Consider the following 23405-nt stretch of genomic DNA (forward strand, 5'->3'; position numbering starts at 1 on the left):
TCAAGGCCTGCTGTGATTTGCCCCGAGTGACTCCCAGTAATGAATTCTCTTTCTTGCACATTCAGTACTCACGGAGGCATTTATCCTTCTCCTCCTTAAGATAGAAGGCAAAATAAGCCAGGTCTGTCTCAGCCACACACCCAAATCCCATGGAAAAACACAGGTGTAGAGCCAGAAATACTGAATTTCAAAGGCTTCACTACAAAAGAGCCTACAAAACTCCCCAAAGCAACCCGAGAGAATAAAACTTTGGGCAGGGGGAGAGAAGAGGGATGGTGGAGTCACAGAATTCTCCCATCACCTGTCTGTGAGCGGAGTTATGACAAGTCTGTCAGTGCAGCCTAAAAATTCATTCTGGTATGTGAAAGCCACATCTGTGATGTGGATCATCATCTTGTCAGAATCTTCATTAAAATAAAATCTGCACTGCTTCAGCCACTCAAAGTCCGCGGGGCTCTTGACATGCATGTGACACTGGAATTCAAAAGGTGTGTGTTACAACTGAGGGCAGAATCATGTATTAAATATATGAATTAACATTTATAGAGATGATAAGGTAAAAGGAATGGAACTCAAAGATTTCCCCCATTAGTTTGAAGACATCCTCCAACCCATTTATTGCTCGACACAAAAAAAACTAGGAGAGGGGGAAAAAAATCAAGAACAATTCTAATTTTGCCCCTCAGATTGAAATGGCATTATGTGGTTTAATAAGATTCATTTCTTAAATTTCACCCTTAATTTTCCAATACCATAGTGTTAAGCATAAAATACATCCTATAAAAAATATGTTGTGGCCTACAAAGACAGAGCCAAAAAATCTCATTAGGAAAAAGACTTCTCGCCCCTATGACAAAGTACGCTGCTGGGATTTTTAAACTCCATTGATTTTTTTTTTCTAGAAACTTGCAGCAGGCCAAAATTCCTAACATCTAAATGCTAGGTTATTGCCCAGCAATTCTTTTGTCTGAATTTTTTTAACCTAAATTGTAAGCCACTTTAATCATTTTTCTTTGACAAATAAGAAATCTAAAATTACCCCAAGCCCTTTATTTCTGAGAGAGGCAAACAGTATGCTTAACTATTAGGAGAGGAGATTAGCACAAAATAGCTTGAATGTGCTGCCTTTATTTCCATTACATCAGGACCAATCTTTCATAATCTTTTTTACATAATGGGGTTGAGACACAATCCAGGAAATTATTATGAAAGTAAGAGCTTCTTGCCTCTTATCTAACATATTTTACAGCAGAAGACAAATTTCATTTCTTTTTCTATTTTCCATAGCTACTGAACTCTCCTCTTCCATCCCAATCGCCCCTTAAAGGTAAAAATCTGCATGATACCTGAATGTCGCAAGCTATATTAAGAAGGAGCATTTTGCAATCAATGGCATAAAATGGGGCAAAACTTGTTAAGGATGTGGCTTATCAAAAGCCCTAAAAGAAGCCCTACAGATCTACTAACTATATCGTCTATAATTCATGCATCAAGAAACTAGTGATTTCCAATCAATAACTAAAAGCAGAACACGATAGACAAATGAAACCTTTCCAGAATGCTTCATGACATCTTAGCGTTTAAAATAATCACATGAAAATCTTAAAATTATAATCTGATTGCCTCAATAGAATAGTATAGATCATCGGAATGGGGCTGAAATGTCTGTGTAAGCCTCAAGAAGAAGTCTAATAACTGGTTCTTACTAAGAGGACGAATGCACCTGAATTTAACCTTTTCCTTGAATTCAATCAAACCAATTCCAGTGGGTAAACACAGTGTCTCGTGTTTGCTGTTTTGTATATGCCACAGCATCTATAAAGAATTTACCAGATCATCAAAGATGTCCCTCTGGTGCACATGAATAGTAATCAAAGTCTCATATTTAACTCGTTCCGTGGAACTCAGATCCTTAGTGGTGATGTCTATCAGTGTGTTTAGTAATTCCAGGAAGGATTGATTGGTTTTCTGCATGATTTTTTTATCAAACTTGGCGTTTCTAAGGGCTTCTTCTGAATCTCGTGTCCATATCATTTGAATTCCTAATAATCCAACCTTAGAGAAATAAAAAAGGCTTTATGAGTGTATATGGCATATTTACATCTTTAAATATAAATGACAGCATGATGAATTATTGAAATTATTATCAAATGTAAATCCTTGATCATATCAACCAGATACCTTATTTTAAAACCCATGGAAACTCTACTTCTGTTACTTACCTAGCAAATAAATACGTACAGCCCCATGATTCAACTAAAATTTTTCTTGTCATCTTAAGTAATTTATGATTAAGTCACACTTTTCCCAGGATAGATTTTAAGTTACTTTCAGGTAAAGAATATGTCTCCAATTTGCTTTACCTAAACTAGCACAGTGTGTACACATAGTAGAAGCTCACAGAATCTTATTGATCACGGTGACTAAGAAAGCATTATTTCCTGGATCTTAATGCTGGAGTTTAGTTTTCATTTTTCTGGCAAAGTGTCTCCTCGGTACGTTTTGTGATTTATGTACATTGCTACATAAGAAGGTTCGATAAGAAAAAATTGTTCTAAGTTAAAGAAAATATGTCAAGTATCTCTACAACCCAAATACATATTTAAGTCTATGTCTATATAAATATAGACAAATAATCCATGGTTGAAATCTTTAGTTGAATGGTTGAAATTTTTATAAATCCATATAAAAATTTCAATATTGATCCAGAGTTAAATTATGTCATCTGTGAAGCTTACAATAGGCAGTATCTGAGATTTAAGATGACTATTTTACAAAAAATACTTTCCACTTTCAATACACTGACCTGGGCAGGGAAGGAAGAAAGAAATTCAATCAACTGGAAACTCGTTTCTTGAATATTTGTGGCTGCCTGGCGAATCACGAGGTGTAAGGAGGACTGAGATTCTTCCAGGAGAGAATTAAGCCAAACTTCCACATTGCCCTCTGCCATCACGGGTTTGTCCAACTCAATCGTCTCTCCTTCTCGGGAGGAAATTGATAGAATTCGATCATAGATCTGTCAGAAGATGAAAAAATAGCTATATTCACTCAAAAAGATTAGAAATAGTATAGTTTTTACATTTCCTCCATTCTCTTCTTGTCAACGTTAACCTTCTTGTGAAAAGTCAAGCTATGGTTTTTATAAAAATAAGGCAAAATATGATATAAACTCATTTTCACAGAGGTATAAAAAAGTTAGCAATGGAAATCTAAAGAGGAACCCTTAACCAATTCCAAATGACCAATACTCTATGGGCTTAAACTTATTTTCTAAAAGAAATGTGTAATACAAACGTGGTAATGAAAAGCAGAGATCCCTAAAATTTCCCAAGTGAAATCAGACTCTCTAAAAGCCTATAATTCCACAACACAAGATGATCAAGTTGACATTAGAAATGACCTGGTCACGAGGGTCAACGAGAACAAAGAAATTATGAAATAATTCCACTTCTCTATCAAGCATGGCGTTATTTCCGGGAGCCTGGTCTCACACGGTGTTTTCTAGCCAAACCCTGCTCTTACGCTAGTCATCTCACCCCAGCTTCCGTGCAGCATGGCGTCATGAGAAGAGCACGGTTCTGGAGCCCAAACTGCAGGTTCCGTGGGTCTTCTTCTATGCACTGTTCACGTGATGCTGGAGAACATCACTGAGACTGAATTCCTTGCCCATCTTTAGTCATTAAAAATCAGACCTGTCCTCACACAACTCACGACAAACAAAAGAACAAACTATCAAGTAAATACAAAAGTATGGAAATGACCACTGTTGCTTCCAATCTATGGTAATAAAAGGGGCGTCATCCTTAGGGACTCAGATTTAGTGCTGTACTAATGAAGTCCTCTTTGGTTGTGCACACAAGGGACTGGCCCAGTAGCTATTGAATCTGGAGCTTCAGGACTCCTCGCTTGCATAAACTCTTTCCAAGCTCCTGAATATAACTGTGCATCAATATTTGTATAATATTTAGGACCCACAAAACTAAGATCTGCCCCTGGTTGTAGTCACCTTGTGGACAGAATAAAATGAAATGATGAGCCGGGCGTGGTGGCGCACGCTTGTAATCCCCTTGCTTGGGAGGCTGAGAAAGGAGGATCACACAGGTTCGAAGCCAGCCTCAGCAACTTAGTGAGACCCTGCTTCCAAATAAAGTATAAAATAGGTCTGGGAGGGTAGCCCGGAGGTAGAAAAGCTCCTGGGTTCCATTCCCAGTATCACAAAAAAAGAAATGAAATGCTATCTTGAGAAGTAATTGTTATGAACAGAGGCTAAAGATCTTTGGGCATCCTATGTTTATAGCCACACAAATCACAATAGCCAAGTTATGGAGTCAACCTACGTGTCCATCAAGAGGTAAATGGATGAGGAAAATGTGGCATATACATACAGTGGAGTTTTAATAAGCCAAAAAACCAAAATTATGACATTTGCAGAAAAATGGATGGAACTAGAGAATATTGTGCTGAGATCAGCCAGTCTTTGAAAGTCAAGAGGAATATGGCTTCTTTCATATGTGGGAGCTAGAGAGAAAATTTTAAAACAAAGGGACCTCACGATAATAAGAAAAGAAATCTGTAGAATAGTGGGAGGGGTCGAAGAAGGGAGAAGGGTAGGAGGAAAGGAAGCTTGAGGAATAAAAGAGACCAGCTAATACTATGTCCATATATGAAGCTATCACTAACAACTTAGTAGCATGTATGGGAAGGGAGGAGGGAGGAGTAGGGTGGGGCTAGAAGGGAACCATACCAAGAGATGTTGACTGCATGCAAGAATGGATCCCATTGAATCTCACTGTGATGTATAATTTTATTGTACCAATAAGAGCATTTTAAGAAAACAAAAATCAATCACCAAGCCAAACATGAGAAAGATGGATGTGGAGGGAATGGGGTGGGAACTGAGTAAGGACTAAGCGGGTGATGTGTGCATGTGTGTCTCCACCATCTCGCACCCCATTAAAATGCCCGAATACAATGCACCAATGAAAAAGTTTTAAAAAATAAGAAATTTTTAAAAATTAAAATTAAAATCTTAATTTTAATCTAACTCTGATTAAAATTTTTAAAACAAAAATTAAAAAATCAGCCGGGCGTGGTGGCACACGCTTGTAATCCCCGCGCTTGGGAGGCGGAGACAGGAGGATCACGCAGGTTCGAAGCCAGGCGCGCGCGCTGGCTTAGGAGACCCTGTTTCTAAATAAAAATATAAAAATAGATCTGGGAGTGTAGTCCAGAGGTAGAAGGGCTTCCAGGAACCCCAGTACCACCAAAAAAAAAAAAAAAATCCACCCTGTCCTTCCTCTCTACCCCCTCTGTCTGGCTTGGCTCCAGCAGCTCAGCCTTTCCCATGTGCCCCTTCCCATCCCCCTCTACACTGCACCAGAGACTCCTTCTGAAACACAGATCCCATTGCTGTCCTGGTTAGATGCCCCATGGCTTTGCCCCTCAGGGTGAGGTGCAAGTCCACCGTGGGATGCACTTGGCCTTGGGAACCAGCCGATGCCTCTTTATTTCTTTACTCATCACTCCTCTGTGAGTTGAACTGTGTCCCCAAAACGTTGAAGTTGCAAGCCCCCGCACCTGTGCATGTGAAAGTATTTGGAAATGGAGTTTTTGCAAATGTAACCAAGTTAAGATACGCGCATACTAGATTAGGGTGCCCTGGTAAGAAAAGGTATCCTTATAAGAAGAAAGAAGTCTTGTTTTGTCTTGTTTTGTTTGCGGCATGGGGGATGGAACCCAGGAGCATTCTACCTTCAAGCCAAACCCCCAGCCCTACTTTTTATTTTATATTTTGAAACAGGGTGTCACTGAGTTGCAAAGGACCTCACTAAGGAGCTGAGGCTGTGCGAGAATCTGATCCTCCTGTCCCAGCCTCCCGGATGCTGGGATTACAAATATGCGCCACCACACCCAGCTATGAAGGAAGTTTTAACACAAAGATGCATAGAAAAACAGTATGAAAAGACAATGTTGATGTCATTTCTAAAAGCCAAGAACACCCAGCTCTGCTGTCAGCTTCTCTGATTGAGACACATTAAAAATTCTCCCTCAGAGCTTCCAGCAGAAACCAACATGGCTGCTATCTTATTTCTGACTTTTAGACTCCAGCATAGAAGAAAAAGAATACATTTCTGGTGTTTAAACCTCTAAGAAACAAATCTACTCCCTCACCCCGACAGTTCTGGCATCGTGGGCCGCGCACACCCCCAGGCCCTATCACATGCCCCTCCCGCTGACCAGACCTTCCACTGGAATTCAAAAATTCAGTCCAAGCCGGGTATGGTGACCCATGTTTGTAATCCCAGCATTCCAGAGGCTGAGAAAGTAGGATCTGGGTTTGCTGCCAGCCTTAGCTACTTAGTGAGGCCATTTGCAACTCAGTGAGACCCTGTTTCAAAAGAGAGAATAAAAAATAGGCTGGCGGTGTAACTTGAAGGTAGAATGTCCCTGAGTTCCATCCCCAATACTGCAAAAAAAAAAAAAAAAAAAAAAAAAAATTCAGTCCAAGATGATATTCTCCTGCAAGAAGCCTCCACTCACACCCATGCAACCAGGTTACGGCTCCCTGACAGGCATTCCCATGCATCCTGTGCTTAATTCAAGGAATAATCAATAATGCAAGTCCATCATTATCAACTCTATACTTGCAACACTTCCCTTCAGGAGTGCCCGGCACAGAAATGACTTCAGTGTTGATCTCGGCACATTTCCTCTTGGAATTCCAGGACTAGCCTCCTGTCTGGCGCATAGCAGAGGCCCTGACTGTGATGACTGGCTTTTAATTGCCTGCCATGGAGCAGCTCTACCATGGCAGAAACTGCACTCAATAGGCACAATCTGTTTATTTGTCAGTCTCCTCCAATCAGAGCATGAGTTCCCTGAGGTTGGTTTATTCCCACTGTTGAACTCAACATCTGGCATATGGTAGTCACTCAACAAGTTAAACTGTGTGCTAAGGTGAATAAATGGAGGTGATTAGAGTTTGTATGAGGCACTGGAGAGCCAAGTACAATGTCAAAAGGGAAGGTCACTTTCCTAGGGAATTTTGGGTGGAAGGATATTCAACAATATCTTTCAGTAGCTGCACAAGTACATGGTTTCTCTCAAGCTGGATGACCTCTCTTGAGACCTATACAACTCCATGATTCCATAAACACGTTAGGAGTAAGAAAAAAACATTTCAAGAAAAGCTACCCAAAACTTCTTAAGGTTGATTAAAACAATGTCATACCTGCAACAATTCTATTTAGTCAAGGGACTATATTATCAACAACTTCTTTCATTGTCTTGCATTTCTAAGTAATTAATTCAGCATGTAAAACTGAACGCTTTACACAGTATATCCTTGATCACATTAAGCTATTATTTTTGAGATTTTTTTTGTGTGGTGCTGGGGATGGAACACAGGAACATTCTACCTATGATCTACACCCTTAGCCCCGTTTTTATTCTTTACTTTTAAGTAGGGTCTCACTGAGTTTCAAAGGGCCTCACTAAGTAGTATCTGAAGCTGTCCTCGAACTACAGTCCTTCCTGTCTCAGCCTCCCAAATGCTGGGATTACAAGCATGTGCCACCACTCCCAGCTGAGACTGGTATTTATAATTTTATATATGTATATCAAATTATTTGAACTGTTTCCTTCATCAAGTCTCCTCCCCCATACCTTCTCCATTTCTCCACTGGAGTCTGATCTCCTTTATCTGGAATCCTGTCTATTACACAATTTCTCTCTAGCTTCCACATAGGAGAGAAAACACTGCCATTTACTTTCTGAGATCGGCTAATCTCGCTTAGCATAATATGTGCCAGTAAAAGCATTTATTTTTAAAAAAGCATTAAAAGCTGGGCATGGTGGTGCACGCTTATAATCACAGCATTCGGGAGGCTAAGACCGGAGGATTGCAGTTGGCAGCCACCCTCAGCTACTTAGTGAGGCCCTATGCAACTCAGTGAGACCCTGTTTCAAAATAAAGAATAAAAAAATTGGGCAGGGTGTGTAGTTCAGAGGTTGAATGCCCTGGGTTCCATCCCCAGACCCACAAAAAAAAAGCATTAAATATATTGATATAAATTTTCTCAAAAAAATCAATTATTCTTATCCAAATCTACACTTTGGATATTAAGAAATCACACACAGTTAGAAAGGTAAAGGGGGCCCCAAATTTGTTTCTTGGCACTGGCCAGGAGTTAATAGACAAGGAAGTAATCTTTTGTGAAAACAATATGAGAGATAGCCAGTGCTCTAGATAGGGTCATTGTTGGCCAGAAGCTAGAATTACGCAAACCTTGTCATGGAACTTGACAGTTTTAATGTTGTCAAATACATTCAGCAAGTGGGCTTGTATAGCGTGGGAGTCCGACGCCTGCCCCAGAATCTCCAGAAGGGCAGGATCGGAGACGAAGAAGAATCGAGGGAAGCAAAGTCGTTTTTTCTCCAAGTACCTAAACGGGGAGGAAAAAGATAAACTTTTTTAATACACAAAACTGACCATTTTAGGAATAATTTAACCTGAATGGGAAAAGGAGTAAAGATTACGTGACAATTCCATTTTCCCACATGACATTTTTGGTTTGTTGGAGTTTATTTAAGAATTCTGTCAAATAGCATTTTATATTATGATACAGAAACTTCTTTTCAGAATCTGAGGCAGAATTTATGTTTCATAGACAGAAGGAATACATTTCACTTAGTATGGAATGTCTCGCGTTTCCTTTGTAGAGAACAGGATAGAATACACAGAGACTTTGGGGTTTCAGGTTTTGTTTTTGTCTTGTCTCCTAGTAGGGCAAAGGCTGCATATCACCTAGAGGCTCGGTATCATTCTTAGAAGTGTATCTTAAAAGAAAACCCAAGAAACCCATCATCAGAGCAGAAGCAAAATCGAGGTGGGGATGAACTTCTCCCTCCAGGAGCTATAGAAACCCAGTGAGCATCCTACCGCCGACCTGCATTCACCTGCACTCTGGCCTCTGTCTTGGCCTATTGGCCGTCTGTGGTGGTGATTCCTCCTGTTATGTAATCCTGTCATTTTCTTATCTTTAGCTTTCCATCCTCAGTGTCTGCATGTTTTTCTCACTATTCTGGAATTTTTAAGGTTTAGCTTTCTTATGCTTTTATTTGTGCATTATAGTCTCTCACGATATATTGAAGTTCATAGTGATGGTGATAATCGTGTACACAGCACATGGTGGGTTTTCCCCCAGGGAAAGGTCTAGTTTTCTTATAGATTTTTTTTCTTTTGATTTGGTTTAAATTTTAGGGTTTTTCTTTTTTTTTTTTTTTTTTTTTTTTTTTTTTTTTTTTTTTTGCTTGATTGCTTTGTGGGGTTTTTGTTTATTTGTTCATTTGTTTTGTTTTTTTTGAGACAGGATCTATATTGTCCAGGGTCTATGTTGGTGTCTGGTGTTGAACTCTTAGGCTCAGGTGAGCCTTGTGCGTTAACCTCCCTAGTAGCTGGCGCCACAGGCATATATCACCACACCCAACATTATTGTGGTGTTAATTGCAGTTTCTTTTTGAAATTTTACAAGTTTTTTTTTTTAAACTTTGAGTTTTCTTCTGTTCTTTTTTTGTCATTTGTATCATTTGTTTTTTGTGTAAAATTATGGTAGGCTGGGCGTGGTGATGCACGCTTGTAATCCCAGCATTTAGGAGGCTGACACAGAAGGATCGCAGTTCGAGGACAGCCTCAGCTACTTAGTGAGGCCCTTCACAACTCAGTGAGACCCTGTATCAAAATAAAAAATTAAAAAAAAAATAGGGCTGGGGACATAGAATACCCCTGGGTTCTGTCCCAAGTACTGAAAGAGAAAAAAAAAAAAGTAAAGCGGGAAGTAGAAAGCCTGGTCCCTTCACTAGGATATTTTTTAGTTGGGCATGGTGGCCCACACTTGTAATCCCAGCATTTTGTGAGGCTGAGACAGAAGGATCATGGTTCACAGACAGCCTCAGCTACTTAGTGAGGCCCTTTGCAACTCAGTGAGACCTGGTTTCAAAATAAAGAATAAAAATAAGGCTGGGGGTGTAGCTCATAGGTAGAATGCCCCTGGGTTCTATCCCCAGTACTAAAAAAAAAAAAAAGAAAAATTATGGAAAATCATCCCTATATCCCAGCAGAATTCTCTTCCTTCCTAGGAAAATAGGGCTTTACTAGAAAATCATATGGACCAGGAATCCAAGCCTCGTAGCACTATCCCAGGGCCTCTGTGAGGGTTGCTACAGGGTCCTTAGGCAATTGCTGAACTTGTTTTGTTGAGTAGAATGTGCAAGCTGAGGCAAAAGCTAAATTTCTCAAGACAAAAGAGAGGAGTTTTTTATCAGAAAGAGCAAAAAAAAAAAAGAGAGACTAAGAAGAACAAGAAGGAGGAGGAGGTATAAGGAGAAGCTTAAGCTTAAGATAAAGATTTGGAGAGTAAATGGCTATGTCTACCATAATGATGATGGGCAAGCCTTGGTCACACTATAGCGATCCATGCGTATCCATGTTTATATCAGCACGATTCACAATAGCCAAATTATGGAACCAACCTAGGGGTCTATCCACAGATGAACAGATTAAGAAAATATAGTATATACCCACAGGGGAGTTTTTCTCTGCCATAAAGATGAATAAAATTATGTCATTTGCAGGAAAATGGATGTAGCTAGAAATTATGCTAAGACCAGCCAGTCTCAGAAAGTCAAGGGTCGTGTGTTTTCTCTCATATGTAGAAGCTAGAAAGGAAACAGAAATTCAAAGGGGCTCTTGATAAATGAAGAGAGAGACCAATAGAATAACGGAAGGATAGTAAGAGAGGAAAACAGAGAACTGATGAAGAAAAACAGTCCAATCTAACATGAATGGGGAGGAGTAGAATGCAGAAGGAAATACATCAAGTGTGCATGTGTTTGTATCGCTTTAAGGCTTTGAGCCTCACTCAGGTTCAAATGCACCACCAATGAAAGTATAAAAAAAGAATACTGCCACTTACTAACAAAACAATGATAAATTTAACCAACAAGAAATATAAAGGCCTAGTCTGATTCTGATGAGGAACCAGGTAATGTTTTCTATCGTTGAACTAGGCTAGAAGAAGTCTTATAAAATGTGTCCACCAAAACTCTATGATGGGGAACTAAGACAATGTCCCTTCATGGATATTTCCTGCTTAACTTCCACCCATATTATGATAAAATTGCTGTGAAGATTCTTCCTGTCTATGCTTAACCTGGACAGCTTGAGAGGGTATCATTTTATGTAAATATGAGCGCTCAACTCTTTACACGGGACATTTGACTTATAACCTCTCCTTAGTCACAAAATTAGAAGCCAAAAATAATTACTTAAAAAACTGTAAATAATTTTAGAGTAGAGCCAGGTGTGGTGGCACACGCTTGTAATCTTGTCAATAAGGTTCCTTTAGATGGCTGCTTTAAAGCAAAACCAGCTGCAGAAAAGTTCTCCAAATACAGTTTTAGAGAAGTGGACTTTCAGGTATTAATGACCGATCAGACTTGTAATATTGTGAGGTCAAACAAAATACCTATTGAAGGACATTTGACTAAAAAATATTGATATTAACTTCAGATGGCACTTTGGAAAGATCTCTGTCATTGGCTGTGCTGTGGCATTTGATGCTGCTTAGAAAAGTCCTCTGAAAGAAAGAAATCATGGTGTCACTCTACTGCCACGTGCGCTGGAATAACCATGACCCAGAGTAAACTTACAAAAGTTTGCTAAAGAGAATCTTGGCCCTGCCACAATCTCTCACTGACCCATCTCCAAAGTGTCCGTTCAAGAATAATAAAAATATTTTCCTGAACAATTAGTATTATTTATCTTAAGGAACCTATAAAATTTGTACCTAATTATACGTCACTCTTTGCTTTTATCCTTTAGGAAGGACTTCTGGTCTCTGAATATGAAGTCTATTTATAGGTTTCTTTGCACTAATTTTACCATCTTAGTTTATTAATTAACCCTTCTTTTTCCTTTGACCTTAACTTTTTCATTATTTTATTATTTTTCAGTAACAATCTCAGAACATTTCTTAGTTAACCAAGTATAAATAAGCAATCCATATTTCTTAAATATTATCATACAGTATTACTTCCATTTTTAGCTTAGCTACTTTCTTGTTCAAGTTTGATAAACAGTCCTATTTATTTCACGGAGATCTTTCCAAAGTGCCATTTGAAGTTAATATCACCTGTGTCTATGAGAGTCACCTGGCTTAGGTAACCTGGGGTCCTCAACGCACAGAACACTCTGGCAAACTAGCTAGGATACCATTACAGGTCATGGGGATATAGGGACATACACAGGGGAAATCATCATCTCCCATAGTTAGCCAAGAAGGCATCATTATTTAAGTTAAATGCTTAAAATAAGTATCTGCTATAAATATCAATGTACACTGAGAAGTCCATTTAATATATGTCTACTTGAATTATTTTATTTTTATTAACCAAGAGAAAAATGTATCTCTTGGAATTCACCAATTGATAGATATTTTATTAAACATTCATTTCTGTATAATCCCATCTCTGTGTATGTAATATATATTCATATAAAATTTATAACATATATACTCATATAAGGAGTATAATGAAATATTTTTATACAAATATTTATCCAGAAAATATTAGAAAAAAATGCTTTTCATTTTCAAACAAGAACTATATAAGAATATTTACAATATCTTATCCCAGCGAGGGAAGTAGCCAATGTCTTAAGTCCAAAACCAGGACAAATATAGTATTTAGAAAGAATAAAAGGCTCAACTGCACTAAAACTTTATACATGAAATAAATCTTAGCAAAAGAAATAGATTTGGCTAATGCTACCTACTCTCCCTATTTCCTTTTGTCTCTAGGATCTAAAGAATTTTCAAAGAGCCAGTGAACTTACCCAGTAAGGGATTTCTGACATATCTCCAATTGCTCCAGCAAGTGTGGGAGCAGCTGCCCCAAGGTCTCATCTCCAACACAACACTGAACCACATTGGGCATTTCATGTGCCCGAGTCATAATCTTCACCCAAGATTTGTCTATATTGGAAAAGCGCTTGGCTTCCTGTGAAAATGAGGTAAGAAAGAACATTTTGACATATGTGCCATCTCAAAGATAGAGTATGTAATGGCTTAGATGTTGAATGTTCCCAGGAAAAGCTCATGTATTGAAAATGCAAAATGTTCAGAGGTAAAATAAGTGAATCGTGAGGTTTCTAATCTCATTAGTGGGTGAATCCATTGATGGACTAATGAATTCACTGGATAGATGGACAGATAGGGTATAGGTGTAGGAAGCAGGTCACTGGGGAAATGGCCTTGGGGATTAAATGTATTCCTCACCTCCTGTACTTTCTCTTTCTCTTTCTCTCCCTCTCCCTCCCTCCCTCTCCCCCCCCCCTCTCTCCTTCTTACCAGCCTGCCCTGAACTCCACAGACATGACCTTACCTATCACAGACTGAAATTTCCAGGACTGTGAACAAATAAATCTTCCTTCCTCTAAATTGTGGTCATTAGGTATTTTGAGTCATAGCAGTAAGAATGCTGACAGAGCTACAGTGTAGCCCACATACCTCCAGCAGAGCCAAAGTTCTAATTAGTCCTGAGGGCCAAGCTACATGTGCATAATGTCACACACAATCTAGCTAAGTTTACTTTGAGGTTTTTGCATCCTATCACTCACTTTATGAAGTAAAAATCTTTAGCTCAACCCTGATACACTCATTAGGTTAAGTAAAAATAGGAAACAGGAACAAAAATAATAATTAATACTACACAACATAATTTGAGAGCAAAGAACACTCCCATTTGTTTTCATCGGTTATCTCTACATGGAACAAATTTTATTTTCAAGTTTTCCACACTGAGCATTGGACTTTTATGTATTTAGAGATATTTTTTAATTTAAAAATAAGAATACAAAACTAGCTGGGCATTGTGATACATGCCTATAATACCAACATGTGGAAGACTGAAACAAGAAGGTCACAGGTTCAAAGCCAGCACAAGGTAATTTAGCAAGACCTTGTTTCAAAATAAAATAGGTTGGGGATATAACTCAGAAGTAGAAGGACCCTAGGTTCAACCTCAACACAACACACACATGAATACAAAACTAATTCTAGTATAACTAATATTTACCAAATTTTTTCAATGTATTTTTCAGGAGAAATGAAAGCTGTGTAGTTGATTTGAAAAAAGTAAGAATAATTTTTTCTTAAAACTTTCTATGTAGCATAAATGAACATATGCTATCAAATATGAAAGCAAGAAACTCTACTTTGCCCTTTAAAGGTTCTATGGGAAAGTTTCTATTATTATTAAGTCAAATTTTAGATTCTTTTCTAGCCATCAAAAATATGCACAAATATAAAAGAAAAATAAATAAATAAATAAGTTTTTCATGTGCAAATACATTTCACTGTTGACCAAAAAAATAGATTGTCTGCTTTACAATTGGTTAACAGATTTGTCTTCTATAATTAAACTGAGAACTAACCAAAGAGAAAGTTATAAAATTTAAGTGAAAAGAACAGTCAACATAATCATGCTTTTAAAACTCAAATATATTGTTAAAATATTATAATCTTGTAGACAACTTAAGGTAATTGAGATTTGGTTAAAATGTCTTTAAAGATTTCAAAATAGACTTCTATATCTATTCATCATAAGAAAATTATAATTTGATGAAAAAATATACTAAATATCTCAAAAAGAAGGGCTTTTTGTTTTGGAATTTTTCTCCTGCAGATTCCTACCCCTCAATTTACAGTACAGGTATAATTGAGTCTATTGTACAGCATGCATTATTTTAAAATGTCAGTAGTAGAACAAATTATCCTACCATTGTCAAGATAACGATGCCATAATTCTACACTGTTCCAAACTCTACCTTCAGTTTATCTGAAGCGCCATATCAATTATGTAAGCACACAGTCTCGTTTTCTTTAACCCTCGGTTTCCGAGCTAACATCACGGTTTCATAGCATTCCTATTTTCTGATTGTTGCCCCTCTACCTTCCACAATTCCTTGCTCCCTCTGAAGAATAACCGCATCAACAGGGAAAATCAAAATATTGATGACTGAGGTTCAACAGGGATTAAAATATTGCATTCTTTAAGGAGTTATTAGTTCTTAGAGAGTTCTCAAATAGAAAAAAATGATGAAATCATAAAGACAATTTCACAACCTTGGGCAGCTGCTTGGCAATGTCTCCTCCCACAAAGACAGCTTCTAGGTAAATCCACAGGTTTTGCACAGTCATCCAGTTCTCGATGATGTCTGTTGAATTGGAAAGGTACTGAACCCATTTTTGGATCTGGGCTTTGAATGGCATATTATACCTAAAACAAAAAATATATATATAAGTTTAGCATTTTACTTTTTATATTGATGCTACTTTCAAATTAAAATCTATTTTAACTGAATTCTTTACAATTTTATATTATTTGCTTTTACTTTGCTTATTTTTGGTATTGGGGGTTAAGCCCAGGGGCATTTAATCTCCGAGCTGCACCCAATCCCTTTTTATTTGTTGTTTTGAAACAGGGTCTAGTCAAGTTGCTGAGGCTGGCCTCAAACCTGTAATCCTCCTATCTCAGCCTCGTAAGTACTGGGATTACAGGTGTGTGCCACTGCACCTAGCTTGTGGTAGACTTTTTAAGTGATGCTACCCAGTAATTAATTTATCACCATTTATTGCGCATTGTTAACATAGGTTTTCAGTTCTGGTCCAGGGCATACAGAAGAGTAGGAGACTCATAATTTTAAAAGGACATCAAGCATGAGACTTCATTCCACCTCGTTGTCAGAGTAATTCTCTCTACTAGTTTTCTGTGTCTAGTCCATGGAGCCTTTTGGTTTTCATATAACATGAAGCAGTTAAAGAACCATCGGTGGAATCTAGACAACAAACTCAAGTTTCAACTACAATAATGCTCAGACTCTCTTTAGCATTCCCACTTCTGGATCTCAGAAATTTTCCACCCTCACAGGTCCAGCCACTCATGATGGGCAAGACCTTATGCAAGTGCATGTGTAGCCATGACAAGCACTCTTCTGCCCCTCCCATAGTTTATCTTCCTTTTTTTTTTTTTTTTTTTTGCCCCTGGAGACAAAGACCGAGAGAGGCCTCCCAATGTACTTTACTCATTTTTGATATACAGAACCCCACTTCTATGAGGGCTCAAAGCAACTCAGCTAATATACTGAATTTCCTATCCCCTTTGCAACAGTGTGCAGTTATCAACTGAGACCCACACCATTGGTTCTGTCTTAGTCATACATTGGAATAGTGAGGAAAGAATTGAAAATTACTGGTGCCTGACTGAGTCATCCACAGACTGATTCAATAGGTCTGAGAGTTGGTCAAGCAATCAGATTTTTATAAGTTCCTTAGCTTTCTCCAGTATGTAGGAAGGTTGAGATCTTCTACATGAGATGTGAATAATAGCATTGACTCTAAGGGGTCGTACTGGGATGAAGTCACCCCTGGGAAAAAGAGTGAGTCAGACAAATCTTGAGTCCCTGATGGTATAGTACAGCCCCCATTGTCCTGAATCATCTACCTTGGTTCACCAAGAACCATTTGCCTCTCTTTAACACAAGAGTGATACAAACTTCAGTCTTGTGTAAGCAATTATGTAAATGACTGTATGGCCTATTTCTTTTTTTATTCCTTTGTTAATCTCCTTCTTCCCTGTGAAGTCTACTTGAAGTCTCTTCAAAATTAATCACAATAGTGAGTAAAATTTATTTCTATATTCGTGCTAATCAATTTTTTAATTTTATGTTTTATATTACTCATTCAGGTATAAATGGAAGTATTTTTATCAAAATAGTATTAAACATATAGCACTTCCTATGTTCAAAGTATTGCTATAAGCTGGGCATGGTAGCACATGTCTATCATCCCAGTACTTGGGAGACTGAAACAGGAGAATCACAGGTTCGAGGCCAGCCTTACCAACTTAGTGAGGCCCTCAGCAACTTAGCAAGATCCTGCTTCAAAAACAAAAGTGCTGAGGAAGAAGCTCATAGATCACATTCCTCTGGGTTCAATCCCTAATACCAAAAAAATGCAAAGAGTGGTATTCTAAATCTAGAATAACACAATAAATTCATATCCCAATGGTATCCAGATATTATACAACTGTCATATATTTGAGATCCTGGTGAACAAGAAAAATTTTTATTTTAGAAAGAACAAAAGAAAATTTATTGATTACTTATCCCAAGGAAACAAGAGTTAATGAGTCTTTGGTTTCCATGTCCACGATATGATGGCTTTGCTGTTGCTATTAACCAAATAGAAGTGTTAGACTAGTATCTATCTGCCTATGCCATGTTACTCCTTTTTGTGAGTTAAATTCATTCTGTATCTGTGTGTGTGTGAGTGTGTGTTACTGAGCATTGAACCCAGAGGCATTCTACTTCTGAGTTAAACCTCTGACCCTATAATTTTTTTGTATCGTGACAGGCTCTTACTAAGTTGCTGAGGCTAGCCTCAAGCCTATAATCCTCCTGACTCACCCTTCCAAGAACTAGAATTATAGGCATGTGCCACCATCTCCAGCCCATTCTGTATCTTGATCTGTCATCTTATTTAAGTAGGTACACAACTAAGAGTTTCTAGTCCATAAATATGGGCAAAAAAACCTTTTTCAAGTGGAATGGTTATTCTGGCATTCAGAATAACGTTCCCGCTGGAATATGAAGCCTGTCGACCTGTCGGCTATGTGACGAGGCTCGTCGGCAGCAAAGCTGAAATGTTCGGCAAGATCCAAGCATCTAATTACGTGTAGAATTATTTTGTCCAACTGATTGTCTCAGACACATCTCACAAATAGAGGGTAATGAAATAAAACCACTGTGATGCATGCCTCGCCAAAGGCTAAAATCAAAGCAAATATTTTCAACATTGAATGCATTGCAGGAAGGGTACTGTTTGCAGTGCATTTTTTATTACTTTGCCTTGCAATGTTTATCTCCTGGTTCTCTAACAGAAGAAGGAAGGTAGACGGCTTTCCTACCTGTTGCTCAGGAGAGAACTCAGCAACATCAAGCTGTCCTCCATGCTGGCGATGACTTCCGAAGTGCTGTCCCCTCGCAAGAGGAGTTCTCCCCGGGTTTTAAAGCTGCTGAATGTGAGCACCTTGGTGTCCCACTCGTTAATCACTTGTTTCAGCTTCTGCTCGATGTCTCTCTCTTTTACTGCACTGATACAGATGTCCTGTCAAAACAGCAAGCTCTTGTTTATCATACCTGAGTCGCACATCTTATTAATAGCTGAGGTCCAGTTGGGTGTGGTGGTACAAGGCTATAATCTCAGTACTTGGGAGGTTGAGACAAGAGAATTGTAAGTTACAGGAAAGTCTTGGTCATGTAGCAAGCCTCTCAGCAGCCTAGCGAGACCCTGTACCTACCCTAAAGGATTGAAACCATGCATACCTATGTTTATAGCTGCACAATTCATAATTGCCAAACTATGGAACCAGCTGAGATGCCCATCAACAGATGAATGAATTACAAAATTATAGGACATATACATAATGGAATTCTACTCAGCCATAAAAAAGAATAAAATTATGTCATTTTCAGGAAAATGGATGGAACTAGAGAGTACTGTGCTTAGTGAGATTAGCCAGTCACAAAAGGTAAAGGGTTGGACATTCTGCCACATATATGGAAGACATAAGTGGGACACAGAAGGGACTTCAGACAAAGGAGGAGAAACCTTAGTGCAGTGAAGGAAGGACCTAACTGAGGGAGGCGGGAGGCGAAAGGAAGACTTGAAGAGAGAAACACCTCTATGGACATGATGTCCATATACACACTTATCAAAGCCAATCAACGCACTCAGCACAGGAATGTCGAGAAGGTGAAGGTGTAGGGTGGGAAATGGGAAAGATTCAATGGGTACTGTGTGTCATGCCTCTATCACCCTGGATTTTATCAAGATGTCTGATTACAAGGCACCAAGGAAAATAAAGGAAGAAAATAAAATTGATCTGGGGTTGAATCTTAGAAACAAGATGTCCTAGGTTCAAACCCCAGTACAAAAAAAACATAAAAACAACAATAGTCTAGGTTCAACATAGAGCCTATCTTCAGTCTTTGCTTCATATATATCTAAAACATGTATATTTCCAGATAAGTGGTATATTTGTGTGTGGATTAAAATGTCAAGAGAGAGATGAAGCAAAGATACAACCAAATAGAACTTTAAAAATTTCCCACTAAGCTAGTCCACAATGAAAGATAACAAAAAGAAGCAATGACCTTTTAAATTTTGAACTTTAACCACAGATTCAAAATTTGATATTTCTGACTTAATGCTAAAGTCAAATAATACAGCATGAGAGGAAGGAATGAGCAGAAACCTGACATCTTCCCACCTCTCTGGTCACGGCCCCAGCCTCCTCAGCTGTTTCATTTCTTCCTCGAGCTTTTTTTTTTTTTTTTTTTTTTTTTGGTGGTACTGGGGTTCCTGGAAGCCCTTCTACCTCCGGGCTACACTCCCAGACCTATTTTTACATTTTTATTTGGAAACAGGGTCTCCTAAGCCAGTGTACGCGGCTGGCTTCGAACCTGTGCGATCCTCCTGTCTCTGCCTCCTGAGCGCAGGGATTACAAGCGTGCGCCACCACGCCCGGCTCTTCCTCGAGCTTTGGTCAAGCCTGCTTTTACCCCAATTTCTTCTAACGCTACTTTCCCTTTCTGGGAGATCTCATCTATTTGGTGACCATTCTCCACATCCATTTTCCTACTGAGCTTTTTCTGCTTGGATGTTTCAAGGGAACCCCAGACACAACCCGAGAAACATCAAACTCACACCCAAATCCTTAGCTCACTGTGCCTGTGCGCCTTGTCACAGTCTAATCTCTACAATATACCTTGTCTCTGTGACAAGCACAACCATTCATCCTAACCTCTCTCAGTAGAAAATCCACAGTTCATTTCTACCCTCTCCTCATCTTTCTCCTACCATACCCCTCAGTTAACAAATTCTGCCCAGTTTTATCTCCTAAAAATATCTTGGATCTTTTCTCTCCTCTCCAGCTTTACAACCTCCTCTCGCTGCCAACAAACCATTGTCCCTTGCCTGAGTGACTCTTAACAAACCCTCCACTGGCCTCTTCTCCTCCTTCTCTTGACTTCTTCCAATTCTTCCTGCACAAAAGTACCAGGACGGTCTTTACAAAATAAAACCTAACTTTGGCACCCCCAAGTGGGTTCATTGTTCTAGAGAACAAAATCGATAACATGTTCTGGGTCCAGTCCACCTCCCTGGCCTGAGCTGTCCTCTCTCTCTTCTGCTGTGTACTCCATCCACATACCATCTTCTGGCCCTCTAGCATACTTTGATACTTCACTCACAATGTTCTGCCTACATCATCTTTGCATTTTCAGAGCCCCTCATCCCCTCTATAAGACCACACTCCCTCGCCCAGCCAGCTTTTCAATGTACCCAGCTTCATCCCCGGATAACCAACTTCTTTATCACAGGCTCTCATAGGGAAGCATACTTTTTCTTCAAGAGTATTTACAAGAGCTTATAATCATTGTTTTGTTTGCATAATAATTTTACTAATTACTTAGTCATCTATTTATGCAGGAAAGCATCTTTTTGCCCCTGGCCCAGAACCTCTCCCCCAGTAGGCATTGGGGGAACACTTGTTGAAGAATTAATGGCTGAATGCCATAAAGAACTTCAAGAGTCCTAGCATGGCTTACTCCGTGATTTAGAGATGCCATAAGATAAACCTCATGAGCCATTCCACTCTTCCAGCACATCAGTCTCTATCAATCATACCTCTATTTCTTCTTTGTATTTCAGAAGAGGAGCCTCCATGATATTGCGGAGCTTAAAGGCTTCGTTCCCCACGTCCAGACGGTGCCCGGTGAGAGCAGTTACCCTCTCCCAGTGCCTATCCATCATGGCTTTACTGGCCATGTATTCCAGCAGCGGGCAGCACTCACTGAAATCGTCGATGGTCTTCTTCAAGTCCAAAAATGCCTGCCAGTCCTTCAGTGCCCGAGGCAACTTCCGACACCTATAAAGAGAAGCCAACCAGGAATTCCATTGAACATGAGCCCAGACATCTCCAGGCCAAGAATGCCTGTGAGCATCTCTATAAAAACAATCTCTTGGGCACATGCCCACAATCCCAGCTACTTGGGAAGCTGAAGCAGGAGGATCACAAGCTTCAGGCCAGCCTGGGCTCCTTAGGGAGGTGTTTTCTCAATAATAAAATTAAAGAGGGCTGGAGTTGCAATTTAATGATAGAATGCCTGCCTAGCATCTGCAAGTCCTGAGTTCAATCCTCAGTACTACAAACACCAGTCTGTCCAAATTTCTGTCTCATTTTGAAATTTCATGAGTCAGAGCTTATCTTTTAATTTAATATGATGACATACATTACAGAAAATTGATTCTCCAAATCAAGAAAGATTTTTTCAATCCCTCATAACAGTCCCTAAGGTAGAGACAATGCCTTGAAGGCCAGAGGTATTTATCCTTGCCAGTGGAAATGGCTGGCACATAGAAAGTATTGGACAAACATCTACCCAATCCCTCTACTCAGAAATAGCTTCCTGCTGGGCTTGGTGGTGCACTCCTGAAATCCCAGGAATGGAGAAGCTGAGACAGGAGAATTACAGGTTCAAGGCCAGCCTCTGGAACTTAGCAAGACTCTGTTTCAAAATAAAAAGGTCTGGGGTTATATAGCTCAGAGGTAGAATGTCCCTGGGCCCAATCCCCAGGACCAAACACAACAACAAAGGTTTAGAGGGACCTTTGAGTTCAATTCAACTCTACAAACACATATTGAGAACTTCCTAAGTAAAAAGTGCAGTATCCTCTATCTGACTCTCAACTAACATTTACAACCAATGACTTTCCTTTTTCTCTTGGTTCAGTGACTTAACACAATGTTAAAAACTCATGCAGTTCTTGTTTTTTGTCAAAGAAAATTGCGTAACGTAAACTTCAAATGTTTGGGAAGCACGGTGCAAATGAAGATGAGCTCACTTCACTGCAGAGGAGACCCTGACAAGAGCCACCCAGGCAGCCAGGCGTGGTGGCCGCGCTTGAGATCCCGGATTTCGGGAGGCTGAGACAGAAGGACCGCAGTTCACAGACAGCCTCAGTTACTTAGTGAGATCCTTTGAAACTCAGTGAGACCCTGTTTCAAAATAAAGAAAAAAAATAGGGCTGGGGGTGTAGCTCAGAGGTAGAATGTCCCTGGGTTCCATCCCCAGTACCACACACACAAAAAAAGAGCCATCCCAGTTTAAAGGACACGCTCATTGGCCCAAGTACCCCAGAGTGTGATGGTGCATACCTGTAATCCCAGTACCTGAGAAGCTGATACAGGAGGATAGCAGGGTCAAGATCAGCCTCAGCAACTTAGACCCCCTAACAGCATACTGAGGTTCTGTTTCAAAATAAAAAGTTCTGGGACTATAGCTCCAAGTTAGAATGCCCCTGGGTCCAATCCCCAGTACCAAAGAATAGTAATAATTAATGAAGAGCATTTGACAAGAATGATGTTCACAGAAAACAACAATGCACCGAGACCTGTTTTGAAGCATCAGGGGTTACAGAGATGTTTGGCAGCCCATCAGAGAAGAAAGCTTTGCTGTCCAGTGACTCTAGATGCAATTCCTCACCTGTTCTGGAATTCTAAGAGCTCACTGTTGATTTTTTCAATATTCACTTCAGACCAAAGGATATCTTGATAACTATTTACAGTTTCTATGACACTGTTGTACAGAGTGTATATTTTCTGCAGAAGATTTAGTTGTTTCTTTATTTCAAGAAGCTGAGGATACTGCGTCACTGGCAAACCAAAAAGTTCCTCTCCTCCAGTATAGGTGATATATTTCCGATAGATGTTATCAAATTGATTCTAACAAAGAATGAGGGAAAACTAATTAAAATTATTTACATGTGAACAAACACAGAAGTGAAAAAAACTGGAAAATAAACAAGGATGTCTGATTTCTGAGCACATGTAAATAAGAATTTTAAAAAGTATAATTAATGCATAGACACCGCTTCTAATTATAATCACACCAAATTGTATTCTGAGAACTGCAAGTTCATTATATATCCTACAATAAACTTTTCCATCTTAAAAAAAAAGCACATTTGTGTTTAAAACACTATAAGGTTTCCATTGTCTAGAAAGTTATACAAATTATTACCTGAAACATGATAAGCCTGTCACTGGCTTCCTGGGGTTTCAAGCCACTAGCCATGGGGCCGTTCTGAAGTAAAGAGTTAAAATTAAAATGGAATTGAGTGTTTGTATACAAATTTGGTGAGCCTAATATTTAGATACTAAAGTTACTTTTCGTATACATAGCATACATGATAAAAAATAGTGTTTTATTTGTGAAAACA

General features: G+C 39.1%; 1 protein-coding gene across 1 annotated transcript in view; it reads right to left on the reverse strand.

Moving 5' to 3' along the window:
* The window catches only part of DNAH5 (dynein axonemal heavy chain 5), a gene marked incomplete at its 3' end in the record, with an annotated part of 279406 nt that overhangs the window by 159976 nt on the left and 96025 nt on the right, over positions 1 to 23405 (reverse strand). Inside the window, exons 26-35 of the mRNA XM_080703060.1 lie at positions 23207 to 23269; positions 22670 to 22908; positions 20811 to 21051; positions 18028 to 18227; positions 15186 to 15339; positions 12896 to 13059; positions 8291 to 8447; positions 2807 to 3019; positions 1831 to 2055; positions 302 to 474 (exon numbers count right to left, since the gene is read on the reverse strand). Coding sequence (XP_080559186.1) covers positions 302 to 474; positions 1831 to 2055; positions 2807 to 3019; positions 8291 to 8447; positions 12896 to 13059; positions 15186 to 15339; positions 18028 to 18227; positions 20811 to 21051; positions 22670 to 22908; positions 23207 to 23269 — 1829 coding nt within the window. The remainder of the gene's footprint in view (positions 1 to 301; positions 475 to 1830; positions 2056 to 2806; positions 3020 to 8290; positions 8448 to 12895; positions 13060 to 15185; positions 15340 to 18027; positions 18228 to 20810; positions 21052 to 22669; positions 22909 to 23206; positions 23270 to 23405) is intronic.

The sequence above is a fragment of the Muscardinus avellanarius genome (genome assembly GCF_963383645.1).
Source record: "Muscardinus avellanarius genome assembly, chromosome: 1".
Taxonomy (NCBI): Eukaryota; Metazoa; Chordata; class Mammalia; order Rodentia; family Gliridae; genus Muscardinus; species Muscardinus avellanarius.